Source organism: Aspergillus affinis (assembly GCF_023601865.1).
Source record: "Aspergillus affinis strain CMG 70 chromosome Unknown NODE_39_length_258944_cov_87_149177, whole genome shotgun sequence".
Classification (NCBI taxonomy): domain Eukaryota; kingdom Fungi; phylum Ascomycota; class Eurotiomycetes; order Eurotiales; family Aspergillaceae; genus Aspergillus; species Aspergillus affinis.
Window position 1 is genome coordinate 154,848 of NW_026515820.1, and position 13,703 is coordinate 168,550.

Sequence of the window (13,703 nt, forward strand, 5' to 3'; positions counted from 1 at the left end):
TATAGGGGTACCTTGCCTCATTTTGGCATCAATGATACAATTCCCTCAGTAAGCATTTAATATCGGTGTCAGCCTTTTGAAGGAACGGTCAAGCTTTGGTCTAACCATCTAAGGATAATCTCCGAGTCACAGCAATGCTTAAATTAATTGCATACAAATTACATCATTTCTCAAAACGGTCATATGATAAAACTAGCAGCCTATTTACACATCCTTCGATAGAGCCTCTTTCCTTGTCTTCGACTCGGCATCCAAATATGGTCTTTCGGCCTGTGGCGCAACTCGGAGTCCATGTCGGAGGTGCGGGACTGGGGATTCTAGTCAGCATTATGTCGGTTCAACATTTGGAGAGACACCTTACAGTAGTCAAATATCCCAGTGTGGAAGGTGACCCGATTATCCCAGATCGCGACCGCATTTTTAGACCACTTCCACCGCACCTGGAACTCATATCCTTCGGCCACAGTGCGGTAGAGAGAGTCCAATATTCCATCTCCGATTCTCTTCTCCAATCCCACGATCTCTTTGGTAAAGTTCTCATTCACGTAGAGAGTCTTCCATCCTGTCACAGGGTGAGTACGGACGACAGGGTGCTGCAATCAATCAATGAGGGTTCATTCAGTCATGTGGATGGAATATTGACTTACGATAGTCTCGATAGGATCTCTGCGTAGGCAACCGCTCGTGCGCAGCGCTTTCTCTGCTTGTTCGAGTCCGCTGTGTTTCGCCTCTAGTGTTTCCAAGAATGCCCGCAGTTTAGGCGAGAGCGCTTATCACACGGTTTCTCAGTAATGTTACATCACGAAATTTGACCAAAAGAAGTCTTACACTCGTACAACGCATACCCACTCGCCCAAATGGTATCTCCCCCAGCCAGGGTCCCATCCGGTCCTGCCTCCGGGAGGGTATCCATCTTCAATAGTGTCAATCCAGGCGGCTGAATCTCATAACTTACATCCGAATGCCAAATCTGATGAGAGCGGCCATTCACAGCCGTCTCATCTTTATGGATCGGATGCACCCAGGGCAGATCAGGTATAATTCCCGCCATCTGGTGAATGTGCAGATCGCCATAATACGCGCCGAATGCAATCTGCTCATGCGCGTCCATCTCCTGGTCGCGGAAAAAGACAACACCTCGTTCGGCGACCAGGCGCGCTAGATCATCTTTTTGCTCGTCGGTCAGATCGGTTAGCTGGAGGCCGACAATTTCGGTGCCGATTTCGGGGGTCAGATGGATGATGGTAGCAGCGTTCAGAAGCTGGGATTTAGATGGGTCGGAGTTCAGGCCCCGGTCTGTGAAATGGTTTTCGACGAGATTAGGTAGTTTGAAGGGTGTGTAGTTCGGGTATTGCAAGCCCGCGGCGGGGACGGACTGCAGGGGGGACACGCCACGCGGAGTGGTGTATTCGGGGTGAGGAAGGCCTTTCGGACGCTCGGGGAGCTGCAGCTCTTCTTTGATGGAGGGCATGTTGGTAAAGTCTTCGGTCTTATTTTTTGTACACCTAATATCGGTCTTTGACTGTTTGGCTTATGGCCAGGGGCAAGGACGTGGTATATAAGCTTCTGCCACGCTGCTTGCTCGATTCTTACTTTCCCTGGTTAAGAGCTTAGTTGCAGTTCGTTTAATATCCGGATAAGACCGTGTTTGGATGTAACGCCATTTCGGCCAGATTTGACTCTATCCTCTAGAAGGAGGGGATTAATAAATTATCAACTATAACTAGTTAGCCTACTTAGTAAATCCAACTCAACGATCCTGCGATCCTACCACCTAACCACCTCACAAGTCTAACCACCCTACAAGTCTAACCACCCTATCAGCCCATAGATGAAATCTCTAACTATCAAACAGAAAGTCCAGCCGCTTGTTCCCCTCATCGCTTGTCGTATCCAAATAATGCGCTTTCTCCTGTTCGCTCATCGCCTCCCACTTGGCCTTCTTCGACTTATTCCGCCATTCATAGTAAAGCTTCGCCAAAACGTATGCTACAATCGTGGCGATATTAATAGCAATCAATTGACCGTCTCCCCGATGATAATACGGTTTGTCATCCTCGCGATAGATGTTCGATGACGCGATTCCGGACAACTGAATGGTAATATTGTACACGGCCGCGCTAACAGTCCGGGTTCGCACGGCGTTACTGATTCGAGAAGTCCAACCGACATGAGCAGCGTGGGGAGAAGGCCAGCCCAGAAGCACGAATGTAACCGCGTACAGACCCCAGCTGGAGAGTGAGCTGGCCGATGTGTAGAGGACGATGAGCAGCGGCAGAGACCAGAGCTGGGTAAAAACGCCAACGATTGAAATCTGGTGGAATCGTTCGGTGATTTCGGTGATAATGAGCAGGTTTATAGCGGCGAATACGGTGACTGGGATTCCGAGGAGTGTTGTCTGGAATGTGCTGAATCCGATCGCCTTAAGTGATAAACTCAGATAGCCTTTAGGGGGCCCGGTGGGGATCTCGAAGAGAATGCCGATGATATAAATGGGCCACAAATCGTAATCTTTGAGACTCTTCCAGAGCATACTCAGGGACAAGGCTTGACGATTGTGCATGTCTCCTTTGGACGGATCGTCACGGAGGACACGGTTGACGATAATTTTCTCCTCGCGCTCAGTGAAGTAGCCACTCGGGTTCCACCAGGTTTTGGTTTGTGTTGGCCCCGGGACGAGGAACAGAAAACTCAGGAAACCGATAACTATGCTGATCAAGGCTTCGATAAGGAACAACCACTGCCATCCTGGGCGAGACTGAACACCCCGCATATGCAAAACTCCGTAGGCGATAAACGACGCAATGACACCGGAGATGGAGTCAACGAACCAGAAGAAGGCCAGTCGAAGAGGCATCTCAGATTTGGTGTAGAAATATGAGAGATACAGGATCGCGTCCGGAATAAAGCCACCCATGAAGAAGCCCAAGAAGAAGCGACAGGCAAAGAACCCAGCGCGGTTGTGAATGAAGAACTGACCTCCCGATGCCAGACTCCACATGATGATCTGTGCAGGGATCCATCGATCAGGACCAAGTCGCTTTCCAATCATTTGGGATGGAATCTCTGCAATCAGAAATCCAATTCGATACATGTTCTGCGCGTTGTTGTAGTCGTTCGTATTGATGTGTAGATCATCCAGCAGGTTGTCGGCGGAAGCATTGCCCAGATTGCCTCGGTCGAGGTTCAGACCGAAGAACATGACAAGAATCCAGAGGAAGATATTGAGGTCACATTTTCGTCGCACAGCAGTCTCTTCTCGGTGCGTCCATCTTTCGTTGGGGTCGAACCGGTGCAAGTTCTCATACTGAGGATGAGGTTGATAGTATTTTGCAAGAACAGGGTCGTCGAATACACTGCGTGTGGTGGCGATACTGTCGGGGCCCACGTTCCTTCTCCTTGATAGGAAAGCAGAAACAAAAGACCTGTATTGTGGCCGCTCATCTGGCTCAGCCAGATCGACCACCGTGCCGTCCTTGGTGAACTCTGGGTTGGGCGACTTAGACATTTTCACCGTCAGGAAGGTCCAGACGGACGGACCGGTCCACGAAAATTGAAGACAAACCGAGTATCTGTCTTTGCATGTTTTACAAGCATCATGCAGTAGATATATACTGTCAGCATCTATCTCGCGATAATTCTAACCGGCTGTGTTCGTGCTGCTGGGCGACAATGGTGCAAGCAAGTAGCCCAAGAAGCTAAGCTTTAGAACAAGACCGTCAAGTCATTAACCACTTGCTCTTGATTGTTATTCTAAATGGCCAAGATGTCTAGGAACCGAACGAAGGACGCGGCCGGGATGGCGCAGATGATGTGCTCATCGCGACGAGTGTTGCCATGTAAGGGCGGATGGCATCAGCCTGACTTCCGAGCCCTAATTGATGGCTCTCCCCGCTCCAACGTCCCAATGTCAGCATGATAAATTAATGAACCAGTCAGGCTTCCAACAGCTATCATTTATATTGCACTAATCTTATGATTGATGGAATATTCCGACGCTCTTGATCTATCAGAGTTAAGCACCGGCTTAAAAGGCTTGGATACGCCATCGTTGCAGACGATGGTGACTGCCGAACTGGACTTTCAGGAATCCTTATTTGTTTGTTTCTAACCGAGAAGTGCTCTTTATCCGAACTTGAATTGTCTCGGATGAACGCAATCTACTATCTAAGGTACTCGTCCCGTACTTGATCCTGTCCAAATCTTGTCCTTTCTGCTCTTAGTGCGACCGACGAGTGAGTCGAAATCTCTGTATCATGAGTTCCGATGAGGCCAAGGTAAGGCTAAAATGGCTCGGAGATTGCCCGGACGAGCCTCGAACGACATTCGGCGTTCCATGGCCACGAGGGAAATATTATCCTGGTCAGACACCCTTCGTACTTGACGACGGCTGCCATTCGACGCCGCTACAATCCTGGGTCAATGCGTCCTGGCCTGACGGGTCAGTGAAATGGACCGGGCATTCTATTTCCTCGGAGGGGAGCGTTCCAAGCGGTCACTTCATCAAGGCGACCAAAGCAAATGAATATGTAGACCCGCCTACTGGAATCCAGATTCGACATGACAGAACCACTAAAGTGATCCATGTTGACACAGGGAAAGTGTCCGCCACTTTCCCCACTAAAGGTCGATTTGTGATTGAGCAAATCACAAACAGCAATGGCAATGTTGTTGGATCCCGGGGCAGATTGGTATTACTATCTCAATCTGACCAATCTATCGAATTTGAATTTCAGGGCTCGGTTGAAGATGTGACCATCGAGCAGGAGGGTTCTATCAGAGCCGTCATTGCAATCAGAGGCACACATGAATTTACTGGGTCTCACGATCCTTCTTCACGAGCCCCATGGCTTCCATTCATCTTGCGCTTCTACTTCTATCGGAGCTCCGAAGAAATTCGTGTTGCTCATACCATCATCTACGACGGCGATCCCCAAAAGACCTTTATCCGGGGTATCGCGATCCAATTTGATGTCCCTCTTGGCGATGAATTGCCTTTCAATAGACATGTACGCTTTGCTGGCGTAGATGATGGAATATTGAGCGAGTCTGTTCAAGGAATCACAGGGCTTTGGAAGGATCCCGGTCAACATATTAGGTCTGCTCAAGTCCATGGCCAGACTCTACCGCCCAAAGAGACATGGGATAATCAAGTTGGAGAGTACATGAAGTGGGTCCCTTGCTGGAACGACTACACCCTAACTCAACTGTCTCCCGACGGATACACACTGAAAAAACGAACTGTCTCTGGATTTAGTTGGGTCAATATCCCTGGAGGAACCCGTGCCGGTGGGCTCGCATATCTGGGCAGTGCGACGCATGGTGGTCTTGGAATTGGAATGCGGTATTTCTGGGAGAGGTACCCAACAGGCTTGGATGTTCGAAATGCGAATGGTCCAACAGGCCAGATCACACTGTGGCTTTATTCCCCGTCAGCAGAGAAGATGGATTTACGTCCCTACCATGACGGACTAGGACAGGAGACATACGATGACCAGCTGGACGCACTACGCGTCACATATGAAGATTGGGAAAAGGACATGGGGGCGCCATATGGAATTGCGCGGACGAATGAGTTATCCATCTTTGCTTTCAGCCAGACACCTTCCTCTAGCCAACTTTCTAAAACTGCGAAGCTTCTACGAGAACCCCCTGTCTTGATTCCTGATAGGGCATACGTCCTATCCACCAAAGCGCTGGGCACATACTGGGCGCCCGAAGCTACAGCTCTCAATCCAAGCCCTTCTCAGACAGCCATCACGCACAATCTTGACTTCCTCTTTTCCTACTACAAAACCCAAATCGTCGAACGCCGATGGTACGGCTTCTGGGACCACGGCGACATTATGCACACATACGACGCAGACCGACACACCTGGCGATACGACGTTGGAGGTTACGCGTGGGATAACTCCGAGCTTTCACCGGATCTCTTTTTCTGGCTCTATTTCCTGCACACTGGAAGAGAGGACGTCTACCGCCTAGCTGAGGCGCTAACCAGACACACCTCCGAGGTCGATGCATATCACAATGGACCGTGGAAAGGCCTAGGCACACGACACGGTGTACAGCACTGGAGCGATAGTTGCAAGCAGGCTCGAGTATCGAGTGCGATTTATAAGAGAATATTCTATTATCTAACAGGCGGCGATGAACGTACGGGAGAGCTGCTGAACGAGACGTTGAATGCAGACAAGACGCTATTTACTTTAGATCCCTATCGCAAGGTCCGCCCGGATAAATCCAACATTGCATCTGCAGGGGCCGTCACAATTTCGCTTGGGACCGACTGGTCCGCATTCGCTGCAGCATGGTTCACTGCGTGGGAGAGACGCATTCCGAACTGGGAAGATGCGTTTCAGAAACTTCATCTCTCCATACAGGGGATAAGCAATCTAAGAAACGGGTTTGTCACCGGCACAGTACTCTATAATATCAACACGGGGGGTATCCTCCCCCCTTCGCAAGACGCGAATAATACCGGAGTCGTGAAGGTGTCTCATCTTTCTGCCATGTTTGGGTTATTTGAAATTTGTGCCGAAATTATCGACTCTTTTGGAGACACGCTTCCGCTTAGATTTCGGTCTGCATGGGTCGATTATTGTCGGTTTTTCAACGCAAGTGCCGATGACCAAAGGGCTAAATATGATGTTGATTTTGGGTCATTGATACTGCGTCAGGGACATTCACGGTTGACTGCTTATGCGGCGAGGACACTGCATGAGGCAGGTCTTGCAAGGCGGGCGTGGGAGGAGTTTTATACTGGGGATGGGTATGCGTCAAATGCGCCGTGGAGGAGTGAGCTGGTGTATGGGAGTCGGGTTCCTGTTCCTGTGCACGAGGCCGCATGGGTGTCGACGAATATTTCCGCGCTTTATGGACTGGCGGCGATTCAGAATTTGGCCCTAGTTGGGGATCATCTGTCGAACGAGAGAGGTGGTTGATCAGCTCTATTTGCATCGCTTCAATATTCAGAACTATCATTAGTCAATACAATGCTTCTTTTGGGGCTTTACACGATGAGTGGTTGCTGTCTTCAACCACCTCTCTACTAGTATATTAGGAAAATCACAGGAAATCTGATTTACTAAATGATTAAAGATAAATGAAAATCGGATAGCCATTATAGCAAGCAAAAATCACAACTGACCCGACCCAATTCGTATTAATAAAAATACTATACTCAGTCTACCTTTTCACCTCACCCTCACTCTAACCCCTTGAGTCCCCGGCTTCGCGTGTGGCAAAAACATATCACGGTAGATATCAACCGCACTGCGATCCGTCTCGAACAACTCAAACTCAAAGTTCCGATATATATTCGCCATCGCAATATACATCTCTGCGTGCGCGAGATTGATTCCAAGACACGAGCGCGTTCCACGGCCAAACGAGACCAAATACCGGGTGAGCTTTCTTCCGTCTGGGGCCAGAGGGTCGCCGAGCCAGCGCTCTGGTCTGAAGGTAAATGAGTCGGGGAAAATACTTTCATCGTGCGAGACTGAGTAGTTGTCCATGCTAATGATCGTGCCCGGGGGGATAACGTAGGATTTATAGGTGAGGGTGATGTGGTCGGAGATGCGGGAAGCGCGTTGCGAGACGCCGTAGGAGAGGCGGACACCTTAATACGAATTAGTTCCACTAGACTTATGAGGTGGGAAAGGTGGGATATTGTAGCCCACATTCTTGAATACAGGCTGTTAGATAAGGGAGTTTCTCCAACTCGCTCAGTGACGGGATGTGATTGGGATCTGGGATGGCCACATCAAGTTCCTGACGTAGGCGCTGGTAGACAGAAGGGATGTTGATAATATGAAAGCTTGCCACTGTCAGGGCATATTTCGTTGTCTCAAAGCCAGCCCCAATTACGGTGATTGCTTCGTGCTGGAGGCGATCGAGAGTGACCTCCTGCGGTGGTAGATCAGATTCAAGCAGCGCATTGAACACGGTTTTCTTGTCCGAGGTTTTGGAGGTTGCTGCACTGTCAAGAATGTCGGCAATTTGATTTCTCATCTCCTGCATAGACTTAGTACTTCTATTTCAATAATGTTCAAATGTTCATCGTTGGGATATACCTTGTTGTAGTGGTTCACCGACTTAAGCCCTGGTTGCAACGCTTCCGCCACTTTTTCCGGTAGCGCATTGAATATTGTCGCAACCCATGGAAATTGTGTCACCAAGTGAACACCGTCCAGCAAGTCAAATAGTGCCTGGATGAAGGGCGAGCTGAAGTCTGGAGCCTCCAAGAAGCCGTATCCGCGATCGAAACAATATCGAACAATGATATCTGACGCAATGCATCCCCACATCCAATCGAGGCGCAAGACCTTCCCAGTCCCTTGATACTCCCGACGAAGACGCAAGCATAGGTTTCCAAGTTGTTCCTGCATCATCTGTGCCGCACCAGTGATTGCTCGCTTCGAGAAAAAGGGGTTTAAAGCTGCGCGTCTGTGTCGATGGGCCTCATGCTCGGGAGTCGGGAATGTGCCAGTAGCGTTGTTGAATCGATGTTCGAGGTGTTTCAGCTTATCCCACTGATGGGATTGAGAGAACATTTCCTCGAAGAAAGCCGAGTCTTGGATGTGAACTTCGAAGGGGCTAATACGGACAATGGGGCCTGTATGCGAACCGATGATGGGTGAGTGGATATGCAACTATAAGAATCAAACAGGGTAAAATGATATCGGCACCCACCATATTCCTCATGAAGTTTGCGATAATGGAAAAGAAACTGCCCCCCTGGTTGCTTGAAGAACTCATAATACGTTTCATACCACTGCGTGAAGGCTGCCAGTTTAGGGCCTGGGAACTTGGCGAGCGGGTGCAGCGTCAGACGATATGCGCCCAGAATCAGAAAATAGACCAAACCAAGAACGGCAAATGACCCCGTGGCCCTGAGAAACGACTCAGTGCATGGTTGTAGCAAAACTACCAGATCGTGGGTGAATCCCATGGCGATGGTTTGGGTTGTGCAGAACCAGGATCTTGGGATCTCGCTCCACACAAGCACCATCGACCCGAGCCTTTGGGTTGAGTAATCCTAATAGCAAAAGCCATCTCTTCAAGTGGAGGGCCGGCACATCTCAGCATCAAATCAAAGTGAACTCCCCTATAGTGGGGCACGGGCCGTGCGAACTGTCGCAGTGGAGATGAAGAACTCCCGCCTTCCTTCCTTGACAGGTTTTGCTGTTGCGGACACCGATTGCCTGTGCCGTTCGTTGGCAATTAGCAAATCAGGCCTGCGCCAATCCGTGAAGAATCACCCCATCAGGAAGTCCAGGCCTCTTGGATGCTCCACTCTCTGGTGCATTCGGTGCAGATTCCACCTATCAAGCTCCTTGGGACGGTCCGTGGGCTTCCTTCACGAGCCGGTGGCTCTGGATTTGACACATGCTTGTGTCTCTGCCAGTTGCAAACGGCCTGCGCGGTGCAGAACTCTGTTCATAAGAAGACGCTATACCGTCTTAGCTCGACCTAAAAGGATAGTGTAGAACTTTGATAGCGCAGGAATTGGTAGCCGGGCGCATGACATGTCAGGCCGATGCCGCTATTGACGCACCTAACCTGCGTGCGGTATCTGGCTGCGAGGGGGCAGACAAACGAGTTGATGAGACCAATGTCTCGGTTGCCTTCATTTGCGTCGAATGGTGGAGAAATGTTCGTTTTCGGCAATAGTTTTGGTGGATTTGAACACTCAAGCCAACGCCATCTTGCATATCGCTACTCATTTTAGTTTTTGTCAGACGGAGCCATATTCCATGGCTGTCATCTTTTGGTTTGAATTGGGGGGACGCGGCATACCACTTGGAAATTGCCCACTTTTGGAGAATCTTCGGATATTCATTGGCGGAACACGATTTGTGGAGGGTGGTAACTGGCACTGAGTAGGGCTTGCAATGTCTGGCAGTCTGCTCACTCAGCTATTACGATCTCCATCTCACTTTCCTAGTAGAGCTCGTATCGAGGCGGATTAATAATCCGTGGAATGGAATCCGTTGCGGATCTGATCGGTCATGACAAATTCAATAATTCTGAATACTGGCAGATTGCATAGGATGTCTCACAGTGAACTGGTATGAATACGGGGTACGCCAGTATCTCAGAAGGCCCCTGCTTTTATCCCTCGGAAATATAATTGCCTACAACACGCAGTACGTACAAAACATCAGAACAACTACCTCCTGATCTTCGCGTGCAATTATTGCAGAAACTATCGTCCTGGTCAGCCAGCCTAGCGAGTCTTTTCTTCGTAAAACCCGCCAAATTCCCGATACCAGCGGTCCACCAAGTCCCCACTCATTCCCGATGCGATCATTTCTTCCCCTTGCTCCCACTTCGCGCTTACATCGTCCATGAACTCCTCGATCGACATTGCATTAGGATTGTTGTGCTTTTTGTTGTCATCGGGGTCTTCCCTGTCGCGATGCAAATCCGTCCCCACCGTCGGGGGCGCAATCTCAATGATTCGAATTTTCTCGAGCCCGCTCTGTTGCAACTGCGTGCGGAGATTCATGCTCCAGAAATGCAACCACGCTTTCGTCCCGCTGTAGGAAGGGTTGATGGGAGCGAAAGGGACGAATGCCAGGACCGAGGACACGTTGACGATCACGGCTCCGTTTGGCTTTGTTTTGAAATGCTCGAGCAGACCCAGAGTGAGGTGCATCGGTCCGCGCATGTTGATATCGATTTCCTGATCGGCTTTCTGGAAAACATCCTCTAGAGGTTCTTTCACTAGATCCAAAGGTCTCTGGACCCCGGCGTTATTGATCACACAATCTAGTTCAGGATGCTCGTTCGTAATGCGAGAGATGAAGGCCGGAATTTGGCCCACGACCCCTGTATCGAGGACATAGTAGGCAGTCGCGCCGATTTCTTTGGATGTTGCTTTCAGGTTTGACTCGGTTCGGCCAGCGATGATCACCTTTTTGCCTTTGGAGACGAGGTACGAGGCGATCGCTTTCCCGATTCCGCCACCTCCACCGGTTACCAGGGCGCAAGAAAAGTTGAGATTGTCGGTCGGCATGGTGATGAATTGTCAGTTGAAGGTTTTGTGTGTTATTCTTCTCTGTTCTTTTTGGCGTCCGTGAGAATTTATATTCCTCGAGGTGTGTCGCACAATTGCGTCAGCATCAGCGGGGCGGAGCGGAACAGCGGGAGTTTGCGGACTTCCGCAATTCCGCAGCCTCCGCAGGTGCAATTCCACCTCCCTCTCTTGGCTTCTCTCACCCATATGGCGCGAAGAGGTTGGCCGTGAACAGCTGGTCGAGGTCCAAAAATTCTCCATAATTGTAGTGCCCAGTATCAGTTGGCTGCAGCCCAAGATCAGGGTTCAACGAGCTCTGCTCGAGTGATCCAGCATCATTCATCTCATTCGGGAGAATATCGCTCGCCATACTGTTCAGCAAATCGTATTCTTCCTTCTTTCGCTGCAACTGTATGCCGATAATATAGCTTGCGCTAGCCACGGCCTCTTTCAGAACATTTGTTACATAACAGTCTGAAATCACCTGCAACGCCCGAAACGATTTCCTCACACCCTCGAGGGAAGGCCGAGAATCGATAAATAACAGAACGCAGATGACTTGGAAGGGGACATGCGCTATATGCCACCAGGGAGAACGCTTGTAGGCCAGATCCACTGCCGTGTCAACACCTTCTCCTGCCAGCTGAAGAACCCGGCCGATCACATCGCTCGTTACCGTCCGTCCGGAAGCTCGAAGTCTGCGATATATGCACATGCCAATACTACAGCGCTTCAGCTGTAGCAAGGGATGAGATAGTTTCAAAGCGATTGTTCTCCGAAGGAGGTCTTCTAGCTCTGCCGTATCTAAATATTTGTCCACATCCAGGGCATCGGATAGCTGCCATATTGTGATTTGGTCCGCGGTCCATCCTTCTGTTGGGAGTGAGCAAGAGGCTCCGCGCAAGTTGACTCGCGAGCGACCGTAGTCGTAACAGATCCACATGTGAAAAAGCTGGGAGACACAGTATAACCGTCGTCTGGAATTCGGGGTGTAACCTATGTTTGTAGCGGTCGTCATTGTGTCGGATGGCTCGAGGTGCAGGTTTGTCGTCTCCACCATATGCATCATTGCGCAGCTAGCCATCCATGCTGCATGTGGCGAGCTAGTGAGTCGTAGATAAAAGACACGCAGAAGCCACCCAGTTACGTGGTCCACTGATGGGAGTTCCAAAGTAGTTGACTGTTCCAAGGCAGCACGAGCGCTATGCACAATCCGCGCCTCAATATTCTTCGGTTGTGGGCTGAACAGACATGCCAGCGCGGCAATTCCAAGCAACACACATTGCACCGGGTCGAATAGTTGTTGTTCGGGAATGGTTTCAATGGCAATGTCAACCAGGTCACGATCCGCGAAGTTATACGCGGTGTGAACTTCTGCGAAGTAGACCGACGCCAGTTTTTGCATATCGCCCACTGTCAAAATCTCGCGAAGTGGTAACGGAGCAAGGTGCTCGGTAGATCCCTCTCCAATGCCCAGGTTCCATGCAAACAGGCGTAGACCCCCGGGGATCGCGGGCTCTGTCGATGAAAGCCCCAGCTTTTTCGCCAGCACGGCGGCAGAATTCACGTCGGCCGACAAACGCGTTGAGATAGTTTCATCAGATGCCACTGTAGGTTTCACCTGTGAGGGCTGGGTCGATCCTTCGGTAGGACTCTTCCGTGCAGGCCGTCTCGTTCGAGGGCGATGATCATATTTGCATTCGTAGTTGGCCTTTGCGCAACTATGACAGGGTTCCTGGCCATCGCACTTTCTCTTTCTCTCTCGGCAAGGGGTGCAAGCGTTTTTCGCTCTATCTGGAGGCATGACGTTGATTTTGTTTTCGTTTGAAACGCTTGTCCTTGTCTATGCATGGCCATGAGCGATGTAAAATTCGGATATCTGACTAAGCAATCATAAGGTTAACTGAGTGTGCACCTAATGGTCAAGCCGGAGTAAATCCAAACAACAAATGAAAAGCCCTACTAATTGTATCTATATCAGATGAATACTGGTCCGACGCGCATCACGAGGAGTGCAAACAAACAAAACTCGGCAGCGGCACACACAATCCACCTTCCTCCCGCAACTCGCCCACTCCCTGGCCGACCGACCCCCTAGAATTCTGGCCGCGCATCACTAGCAATTTTCATCTAACGTGGGAGCCAGAGATTGTAGAATGATAGTACCAGAAATCAGGATCCTGGTCTGCAATTTCAATGATAGGTTCTCAGTGATGCTTGCGTGAGCTGATTACCTTTCTCTCCATATCCCCTGATCCTGGCAGCTAGCTAGCATTATCGCGATGCGTTGGTTTCCCCCTGACTTGGCTAATTTTGCTTAGTGTAGGGAAAGACGCAAGAACAAGCCTCTAATCTCGATGAGAGCGTTCCTAACTTCTCCTGGGGTAGTCTTGATGAGATTGATTCTCGCAATCCAAAGCGTTTCTCGATTGTCACGATGAAAACACAATAATGATAGCCAGCCTCGCACTGCCTGGATGTACACCGCGTTGCCAAAGATCTGCTTTTCTGTGCACCAATCTCGAGCAGAGCCCGTCCACCGTCGATGGAAGAAGCGTCATGGCGATCAAAGTGGAAATGGCGCGCCCGTAGCCATTTTAGATTTGCGGCAGTCGACGTTAATCCTCCAGTCAAAAAAGCGATCAGGAACAAAAGGAATGGCGCTTGGATTTTAGCCTCT

General features: G+C 50.0%; 6 protein-coding genes across 6 annotated transcripts; 1 reads left to right on the top strand and 5 right to left on the bottom strand.

The window, feature by feature from the left end:
- Positions 1-204: 204 nt before the first annotated feature.
- Positions 205-1,471, bottom strand: KD926_006938 (TauD/TfdA dioxygenase family protein; the record flags this gene model as incomplete). The annotated part of the gene is made up of 4 exons (XM_053099960.1): positions 205-308; positions 362-593; positions 648-769; positions 829-1,471. The coding sequence occupies 4 exons, from the start codon at positions 1,469-1,471 to the stop codon at positions 205-207; spliced, it is 1,101 nt and encodes a 366-aa protein (XP_052956343.1).
- Positions 1,472-1,840: 369 nt separating this feature from the next.
- Positions 1,841-3,508, bottom strand: KD926_006939 (putative MFS transporter; the record flags this gene model as incomplete). The annotated part of the gene is made up of 1 exon (XM_053099961.1): positions 1,841-3,508. One exon carries the CDS (start codon positions 3,506-3,508, stop codon positions 1,841-1,843), a length of 1,668 nt encoding a protein of 555 aa, XP_052956344.1.
- A 748-nt stretch (positions 3,509-4,256) lies between these two features.
- Positions 4,257-6,944, top strand: KD926_006940 (uncharacterized protein; the record flags this gene model as incomplete). Its single annotated transcript, XM_053099962.1, has 1 exon — positions 4,257-6,944. One exon carries the CDS (start codon positions 4,257-4,259, stop codon positions 6,942-6,944), a length of 2,688 nt encoding a protein of 895 aa, XP_052956345.1.
- Positions 6,945-7,196: 252 nt separating this feature from the next.
- Positions 7,197-8,953, bottom strand: KD926_006941 (cytochrome P450; the record flags this gene model as incomplete). Its single annotated transcript, XM_053099963.1, has 4 exons — positions 7,197-7,621; positions 7,683-8,016; positions 8,076-8,617; positions 8,695-8,953. The coding sequence occupies 4 exons, from the start codon at positions 8,951-8,953 to the stop codon at positions 7,197-7,199; spliced, it is 1,560 nt and encodes a 519-aa protein (XP_052956346.1).
- A 1,278-nt stretch (positions 8,954-10,231) lies between these two features.
- KD926_006942 (putative short-chain dehydrogenases/reductase) lies at positions 10,232-11,023 on the bottom strand (the record flags this gene model as incomplete). Its single annotated transcript, XM_053099965.1, has 1 exon — positions 10,232-11,023. The coding sequence occupies one exon, from the start codon at positions 11,021-11,023 to the stop codon at positions 10,232-10,234; it is 792 nt and encodes a 263-aa protein (XP_052956347.1).
- A 199-nt stretch (positions 11,024-11,222) lies between these two features.
- KD926_006943 (uncharacterized protein) lies at positions 11,223-12,827 on the bottom strand (the record flags this gene model as incomplete). The annotated part of the gene is made up of 1 exon (XM_053099966.1): positions 11,223-12,827. One exon carries the CDS (start codon positions 12,825-12,827, stop codon positions 11,223-11,225), a length of 1,605 nt encoding a protein of 534 aa, XP_052956348.1.
- Positions 12,828-13,703: the final 876 nt, after the last annotated feature.